Source organism: Petaurus breviceps, unplaced genomic scaffold (assembly GCF_028583685.1).
Source record: "Petaurus breviceps papuanus isolate PSGF00001 unplaced genomic scaffold, PetGlider_PUasm1.0 90667, whole genome shotgun sequence".
Taxonomy (NCBI): Eukaryota; Metazoa; Chordata; class Mammalia; order Diprotodontia; family Petauridae; genus Petaurus; species Petaurus breviceps.
Window position 1 is genome coordinate 5,301,128 of NW_027187302.1, and position 9,871 is coordinate 5,310,998.

Consider the following 9,871-nt stretch of genomic DNA (forward strand, 5'->3'; position numbering starts at 1 on the left):
GGGGGGGGAAGGGGAAAAACAGGGAGAAAATTTGTAACTCAAAATCTTGCAGAAATGAATGATGTAAATCAGAAGTTAAGAAACAAAGATGTCCAGTATCACAATTATTATTGTGTTGTTCTAGAAACAGCAATAAGACAAGAAAAAAGTAAAGTGAAGGAACAAGTATATGCAATGATGAAATAAGACTTTTTGAAGACTTTGATAATTTACCTGAAGAACCCTAAAAAACTAACTGAAACAATTAGCTTCAGCAAAGATGCAGGATATAAAATAAACCCACATAAATTGTTAGCATTTCTTTATGTTACCAACAAAATCCAGTAGATTCTAGAGATAAATTCCATTCAAAATAACTACAAACAGTATAAAATAAATATCTGGAAGTCTACTTGTCAAGACACACAACTATTTGAATCCAATTACAAAACACAGACATCTAAATAATAAGAGAAATAGAAATTGCTCATAGGTAGCCAAGCCAATATAATAAAAATGACAATACATCTAAATTAATTTACACAATCAGTGCTGTGCCATATCAAACTACCAAAGAATTACTTTAGAGAACTAGAAAAAAAATAACAAAATTCATCTGGAGGAACAAAAGTCAAAAATATCAAGGGAATAATCAATAAAAAAAAAACAATAGGAAGGAAAGGAGGTGGTCTAGGAGTATCAGATCTCAAATTATACAAAACTATAATCAAAACAATTTATTTCTAGGTAAGAAATAGAGCAGTTGATCCATGAAATAAATTAGGTATAGAAAAGCAAATATATACAGTAATCTAGTGTCTGATATACCCAAAGATCCTAGTGAGTGGAGCAATAACTCAGTATTTGACAAAAACTATTGGGAAAATTGGAAAACTGTCTGGCAGAAACTAAGCAGAGACCAACATCTCACACTGCATTCTACACTAAGCTCAATATGGATACATGATCTAAACATAAAACGTGTTATCATAAGCAAATTGAGCAGAGAAGAAATTATGTGTCAGATTTTGGATAGGGGAAGAGCCCATGATGACTAAATGAGAGACAGAAGTTTACAGGAAGCAAAATAAATAAATTTTGATTATAAAAAACTAGATGACTTGAGTAAAATCTACCACAATAACCCCAAATGGCCAAAACATAGGCAATTTTCTAACAATAGCCACATTAAAAAACAACAACAACAACAAACCACAAGGGGTGGCACAGTGAATAGAGCATTGGCCCTGGAGTCAGGTAGACATTGCCTCAGGCACTTATTACTAGCAAGTCATTTAACCCCAATTGCCCTGCCTTCCCCCCTCCAAAAAGCAAAAATAAATAAATAAACCACCACCAAAAAGCTGCTCCAAATCACACAAAAATTTACAACTATAAAGTACTACTTCACACCTATCACATTGAATAAGATGATGGAAAATAACAAATGCTAGAGGAAATATGGGAAAACAGATGTACTAAAGCAGGGCTTCTTAAACTTTTTCCACTTGAGACCCCTTTTCACCCCTTTTCTTGGTTCAGCAGCTTTCTGGGTGTTGTGTGCTCTGACAGCATTCAGAAGTACAAAGTGCTGCATGCTTTGTGTTCAGAACCTAGGTCTCGGTGCAACCTCCCTGCCAGAAAACACCTTGAATTCATTACGAGTTTGATTTTTAATTAATTTTTGGTTGTGCACTTAGTAGCCTTTTACCTTGCCAGATTTTCTCAACCCCATATGGTATCTAAACCCACAGTTTAAGAAGTGCTGTACGAATGCACTGTTAGTGGAGCTGTGAACTAATCCAACCATTCTGGAAAGCAATTTGGAATTATGCCTGAAAGGCTATTAAACTGTGCATTAGCTCTGGACCCAGCAACACTGCTACCAGGGCTATATTACAAAAATCAAAGGAAAAGGATTCACATATACAAAAATATTTATAGTAACTTTTTGCAGTGGCAAAGAATTGGAAACTGAGGGGACATCCACAAACTGAGGAATGCTTAAACAAATTGTGGTATATCAATGTAACAGAATGCTATTCCACTGTAAGAAAAACAAAGGGGATGGTTTTAAAAAAAACCCTAGGAAGACCCATATGAACTGACGCAAAATAAAGTGAGCAAAAACCAGAACAATCTACACAGCAACAACAATGTTTTAAAGATAATCAGTTTTGAAAGACTTTGTAATATGAACCAAAACAATGACCCACCACTGTTTCAAAGGATTCATGATGAAAATCCTGAAAACCCCAGAGGGAAAACTGATGGACTCAAGAGTGCAGACTGCAGCCCCCCTTCTTCTTGTTTCCCACTCCAGTAGTCTCAACCCCCCCCCCCCCACAGGGTTAATGCAAAACTGTTTGGTATGACTTCATGTTTGCCTTCTTGTGGGAAGAGGGGAGGAAGAGAATTTGGAATAGAAAAAAAAAGAATAAAAGTGTCTGTGCTTTAAAAATTAGTAAGAACAACCCACTCAAATAAAATTTCAATAGAAAAATATTTAAGATATATTAAATAACCCCCTGAATTATAAAGAAAAAAGAACCTGACTCCAGATCAAAGTCCTACTAGACTAAATTCTGTGGGAATTGGGGCAGTGTTCTTATTCTTTGTTCTATATTCCCTTATAATACCTACAAAAGGTATTTGATAATTGTCACAATTCATGTAATAATGGTGATTTTTGTGGCTAGTATTATATGTGTAGGCTATCTGCCTCCATACAAGTGACTTGAGCCTTTTTATTTTTCTATTTTTTTACTGTACTAATTTATCTCACTGTCCATCCTCACGGTCCCTATTAATGAACCCACCTAGTCAAATCTTTCTAACTTAACTACTACCAGTAGAAAAAAACAGAATCTGTGCTTTCTTATTTCACTTTCTAATTTATTGATAAAAAACATTCTTCAATACCATAGTGCAGTGCAGAAAGATAGATTTGGTTATTGGGAAAACCTGGATCCAAATCCCAACTCTTGACATTTACTGGCCCACGTGACCTTGAGCAAATCACTTAGCTTCATGGTTCATTTAGCAATTTCTAAGGCTCTACTTGAGAGAAGGTACTCACTTATAATCTATATCCTCATCCTGGATTTCTCTCTTAGAGAAATGAAATTCATTACAGGTCCAATTCCTAACCCCATCCCTACTTCTAAGGCTGTCAATGCCCACTTCAGAGAAACATGCCTCAGTTTATTTTCAACTCCAATTTACTCACTACAAAAAAAAAATCCCCAGAAATTTGACTGTAATAGACTTTGGCCAATTTAAAATTAAAATGGAAAAAAATCTTTAAAAATCACTAAGTCTACTGATCCAGACTGACCACTCCCTCAGCAATTCTAAATAATACAAAACTTCTCAAAGTTCAACAAAATGGCTTTCCCTACTACCTCTGTTCTATTCCCAGGACTTACACTAAGCAGAGGCAGTCATCCAAACCAAACTAACCAATTTTAATCCTACCTATTGCAAAAAAACACTTCTACAACATGTCTGATAGTTGCCTAGCATCTGTTCCTGGAATATGTAGTGAAGGAAAGTTCACAACTTTGCAAACAAGGCTGTACCACCTTTAAATAACTATTAAAATAGAGTACAGCTGTCAAATGATGCCCCCCCCCCCCAAAAAAAAAACGGCTAGTCCATAAAACGGAACAATCAAACCCCAAAGAGTCTTATTTAAGAAGCTGGAGGTGGGGAAACCCCAGTTTCCTCTTTGGTTAGGAAAATCAAATTTTGACTACACTCACCTGGAGAAGCTGGTCCACTGAGGAGAAATGCATGTGGCTGTGAATCAGAAGAACAGCAAGGATCTGTCTGTTGGAAGTTAGTTTCTAAATGTCTTCTCTTCTGCATACGTTTATACTCTTGTTTTATGTTGTACAGAATTTGTTCTAAAATAAAACATTTTACAAGGTTAAAAATTAGGCAAGAAAGCATACACATATTCTGATCAGGTTCCTAGCATGTATCATTTGGGTTTCTTCAAGGTCAATGCCATTATCCTAAAGCCTAAATGATACTTTAACAACAACCCAAAGGCGTGACATTCAAAGCTAACATCGTTTTATTCTTAAGTCTAAAGACAATTGGCATAAATGAGTATGAGCTAGCAACCTACAGAAACAATACTTTGCAAATAGCAGGGTACAGTGGAACAAAACACTGATTCTAAAGTCAGAAAACTGGAGTTCATAGTTTTATAAGAAGCAGTCATAGCCTGCTTCTTAACTACATGTTTATCCTTGAACAATTTTGCAACTTCTCTGGGCCTTAGTGTCCTCTGTAAAATTTGAAGGGTGTTGGGGGTGGGGCTGGGAGGAAGGGGCTCTCTACCAGCTCTAGATCAATAATACTATCATGACCTATTTGGGACTTGACTAGGTAGCTAAGTAGATTAGAGCACCAAACCTGGAGTCAGTAGAACCTAAGTTCGAAGGCGGCCTCAAATACTTACCAGCTGTGTGACCCTGGGCAAATAACTTAAATCTGCCTAAATTTTCTAGTAGGTGCTTAAATCAGTTAACTTCCTCCTTCCCTTCCTTCTATAATTAAAACATAGCCAACAACTGGGGAGTAAACAAAAGCCCTCTAAAAAGACAAAACAGATGTCCCCAAAATGAACTGTCTAGTAATGAGAATCCCCTCACTTATAATTGTATCCTATTTTACATAAACAAATCTAACAAGCTTGCTTATCTGGTTTCCCAAGTCAGAAGGAGATCAGAAAGATCAGTGGAGCTTATGTGCAGATACAGAACAGTAGGAAAACAGTGAGAAAAGGAAGTCTGAGTCTAGGCCAGGAGACCCTTGGGGGGAGGGGAGTCCATGAGTTTCCATCATGGTAAATGTACAGCTATAACCCACATAAACAGAAGTTATTTGAGGATATCCTCAAGAATTAAGAGGTTAAAGGGGGTCTGAGACCAAAAAGTTTGAAAACCACTAAGTGTAGAACATTGGAAAGGAAGTCAAGAAATGTTACATCTAGAACACCTGTGTATGACTTGAGTTATTCTCAGCAATACAATAATCCAAGACAATCCCAAAAGACTCATGATGAAAAATGCTATCCACCTCCAAAGAACTGGTGTCTGTACGGACACCAAAGCATACAATTTTTCACTTTTCTTTAAGTTTTCTAGCACAAAATGACTAATATGGAAATGATTTACATGACTGTACATGTATAAACGGTATCAGATTGCTTATCATCTCAGGGAGGAGAGGGAAAGATAGAATTTAGAACCCAAAACTTAAAAAAATAATTTTAAAAATGTTACAACTAGTCTCAGGCTCTATCTTTAACTAGGTGTATGACTTGGTTGGTAAAGCATTTTACTTCCCTGAACCTCAATGCCATAACTATTGGAGTTAGGTTCCTTCAGGTCCTAAAATAATTCTAAATAATAATCCTTATTGAAGCATTTTAACGTGCAACGTTCCTGGAACTAGCCTTATAAAGCAACAAACCTCTACTATGTTTTTAGTTATTCGTGTTGAAATCAGGACTTATCATCCTCCATCCCCCCTCTTCCTGACTTCCCTTATTTCATTTAAGTCACCACTTACACGTTCTATCAGACCTAAAAGTCATTCTCAACTCTTCAATTCTCCCCTCCACCCCAATAGCTTAATCAGTTTCCAACTCTACCTTCATCTCTCTCCAACTCTCACAATTACCACCCTAACTGGTATCCTTGCTTCAACTCCATCCCCACAGCTGCCAAATTATGCCATTTATATATTCCTCTAAATCAAAAGGTCTGACATCACTACTCTGGTTCATAACGAATAGTTTCCCAAGATCTCCACAATAAACAACAACAAAAAACCCTCTTCAGTTTGCCATTTAAAGTCCTTTAAAAGCTAGCCCCATCCTATCTCTCCCGACATTCACATTACTACTCTTACCCCTTCGTGGACTGTGTTCTAAACAAATTTGATTACTTGCTATTACCCAAACCTGGTGTTCTGTCTACAATCTCTGAATACATTTTCTCCTGACTTCTTCTTTGAGGTTTAACTTGGGTGCATGTCCTATCCATCCCTAATCCTCCTTAAAGCAGGTTCTTAAAATGGAATCTAGGAAGTTGTCTTTTAAAAAAAAAATAATTTAGAACTGCCGATACATTTGTCTTCCTTGGGCAATCTTAGATATCTTATTTTATGAATTTAAAAGCATCCTGAGTCTAAAGACTACAGTTCCATGAAAGTTGGAACTATTTCGTCTTTATAGCCGCGTGTCCCACAGATAGCTGGTGTTTAATGAAACCTTGTTGAATTAGATGATTCATAATTAGATGACATAAATGAATACACCTCAGTGACATATGCACAAATCATAACAATTACAAATTTATCAGAAAAGATCTGAACAGGCTGGTTCACAGCCCTTTTGCTTGTCTACCCTCCCCTCCTTTAGGTCTTTATTTTGTTTGTATGTATGTATGTATGTATGTATGTAATATTCTCATTTTCCATTTGTTTCACAAAGCCAAATGAATTTGGTCCCGAAGCAAGACTTCAAAAGCAAAGAAATACTACATTGCCAAGCAAAATTATGATTAGTTCTGTTCTATCTGATGTTCTACAACACCAATATACTATCTGCCATAATAAAAACTAATAAAAATTCTGTTAGTCAATTCAAACATTTACTGAATTACAAAAAAAGATTCTTGCTTCTGTTTTTGATGTAGTATAAAAATGTGAATTAGACCTCAATTTTACTCTGAAATACTCTGGTACTGGAATTATGTAATCAATCCAAATAAGCTCTGTAACAAAAGACAGAATCAACCAACATCAAATTTCTTTTCTAGGTTCTCCTCCCTTCTGAGGTATTATAAACAGAAGCAAGAGGTTTATAACATTATAGGTTTATAATGTTCACCATATGAAGTTTTTCCATAGACTTTCCATATGCTTCTAAAGCCAACTGGTCACAGCTGAATGGTGCAGTAGATAGTGTACAGCCCTGCAGTCAGGAGAACCTGAGTTCAAATCCTCAGACACTAAGCTCTATGACTGGGCAAGTCACTTAACCCTGACTGCCTCAAAATAAAATTAAGTCAATTAGGATGTCCTCATGGATTTGAGTTGTCTCTATGCCTACTAATTCAAAATATGCAATATTGTTTTGCATATTAGTAAAGCTTAGAAGTTTTACTTTTTGTTCAAAGCTGATCATATTTATTTCATTATGACCAAAGTGGCAATACCTAAATCACTGGTATTACTAGTACATACCTACATTTGGAAATACTCAGGGGGAAAAAAAAGGTCAAATAAAGTTTCTTTGATGTTACTTGTGTATTTCAATTTTAATCCTAAAGCCTTCATGGTGAGCCCACAAAATGGACTTAATTTCAAGTGATAATCCTAAACAGATCATAGTTAGCAATCTACACCATAATGAGCACATAATGTCAGTTCTCCTGCCAAATCATGTACTTCAGTTTAGAAGTTATTAGTTAAGTGGGGAACAGCATTTGACCAATGATATTTTTTGCTAAGTGGCAGAGACACCTTACTGAATTCTGGTCTTAGAGGGTCATATTTAATACTGCTGGCAGGTTTATTTATTACTTCTTACAAAACTGAATTACTCAGTTTTCTTATATGAAAATTAGAAATAATACACAAGATAAAATGAATGTAGGTGATGCACTTTGAGAACTATAAATCACTATATAAAATGTTTCATCACCATTATCAAACAAGTTCACGGATGTCAGGTTAACAACTCCTGATTTTCAAGTAAACATTTTGTAAAATAAACAATCGCCCTCAATTGATCTGTTTGGAAGGTCTTCATTCTCAGAAGTTTGCATAAAGCAGTTACTATAAAAGCAGAATTCCTTGAAATACATTTCAATCATCTGTCACTAAATTAATCAATGAGAAAGAAAAAAGTATGACTATTTTCTAAACAGAAAAATTTAGACTAGTCTAACGAAAGTAGTCAACCAGAAATCTTGGGTGCTGGCTCTCACAATAAAACAAGATAATCAAAAGAATCTAAGAAACAGCAACCAGGTCCCATTTTTCCTCTCCTGTCATAACTATTATTTACCTTCTTTTACTCATTTTTTTCTCTCCTGGCCCCACATGTCCTCTTCTTTCTGTCACTAGTAAGTATCCTACACCTTTGGAAATCCCAACTGAGCAATTTTGTGCACAAATAAGAGTAAAGGAAGAAAAGAAAAACATTCTTTTCTTCTTCTTCTGTTCTCCCACACATTCATCTAACTCTGCTCTCTAAGACTCCTTTATTGATAACTAATTCCACTATTTATCTTAGACCTCTTTTTCCTCACATTCCTTCCAATTTCTGGAATTTCATAACTGAAACCTGGTTCTCTCTTGAGAACAGGTTCTCAAACGTTTTGGTCTCAGGACCCCTTTACATTCTTAAATACTGAAGACCCAAAAGAGCTTTTGTTTATGTAGATTATATCAAGATTTACCAAACTGAAATTGAAAGAAATTCAAAAACAATACACATTATATACTAACCATTTTTTAATGAAAAATTGTTTTTTAAAAAACGAATAGTGGCAATGTTCTACATATTTTTTTATAAATCTCTTTAATGCCTGGATTAACAGAAAGCTAGATTCTCATATCTGCTTCTGCATGCCATCTGTTGCAATGTTATTTTAGCTGAAGTATATGAAGAAAATTCAGCCTGATACAGATACTCAGTTGGAAAGGGGAGAAGTATTTTAATAGGCACATAACACCTTAGCATTATGAAAAGAGCCTTAATCTCACACACTCCTTGAAAGGGTCTGAAGGCTCCCCCCTTACCTTGTCCCCACCAAGAGTACAGGGACCATACTTTGCTCAAGGAAATTATCTTTCATCCAGTGTCTTCAGCACTTAAATTTTCCCTTGGAACATTTTTGTTCTTCCACCTTTCCCACAGCCTCAGCCATAGAAAATTTTTCTATCTTCACTTACCTTTCAAACTCTAAATTAAAGTAGTTAATATTTTTTACATTTTACATGGAATTTCTCTTCCTCCTGCATCTTGTTGCTAATATAAAAATACTAATGACTTCTATAAATTTCATATTCTAAAATGTTTTTTGTTGATTCTCTAGGATTTTCCAAGTGGACCAATCTTTAATTTTTTAATTTTTCTATTTTTTTAATTGAAAATTAAAATTTGTCTGCAAATATCAAAAACGCTGCCTTTTCCTTCCCTATGTAACTCATTCCTTTAATTTGTTTTTCTTGTCTTATTGATATAGTTTGGCATTTCTAACCTACATCAAAGGAAATAATGGGCATCCTTTCTTCATCCATTATTTTATGGAGGAAGTAGAGTGTTTCTTAGCTCTAAATAATGCTAATGCTAGGTTTTAGATGCTGTAATTTTGCTGAAGGCTTTTTCTGTTACTACTGTTGTCACTGGACTTTATAACTAATAACATTTATGCTAACAGTTTTCCTAACGTTAAATCATACACTCCTAGCATAAATCCAACCTCTCTTCTCCAGGATTAATTTTTAAAAGAGACTGCTATTGTCTGTAGTCTAATAATACCTCACCCACTTCAAGATCACTTTGGTTCAAAACAGTTTTTAGGAGAAATAAAAATGATCAACTATATTCAAAAAAGCTTCAAATTACAAATAAAGAGAAATGTACATTAAAGTCTAGCGTATCTCACACCCAGAAAAAAATGGCAAAAATTTTAAAAAAGTAAACAGGAGCTGGAAGAATATAGTGGATTCAAAAATTTTATAACAAAAACAGCTTGTGGAAACTCAACAAATGTACAAAAAGATAACAGAACTGTTCCTACTCTGACATTAAGTATATATATATATATATATATATATATATATATATATATATATATAT

At 34.9% G+C, this 9,871-nt stretch overlaps 1 protein-coding gene across 1 annotated transcript in view; it reads right to left on the minus strand.

Annotated features, from left to right (window-relative positions):
- The window catches only part of AKIRIN2 (akirin 2), a 38,172-nt gene that overhangs the window by 13,259 nt on the left and 15,042 nt on the right, over nt 1-9,871 (minus strand). Inside the window, exon 2 of the mRNA XM_069065118.1 lies at nt 3,744-3,887. Coding sequence (XP_068921219.1) covers nt 3,744-3,887 — 144 coding nt within the window. The remainder of the gene's footprint in view (nt 1-3,743; nt 3,888-9,871) is intronic.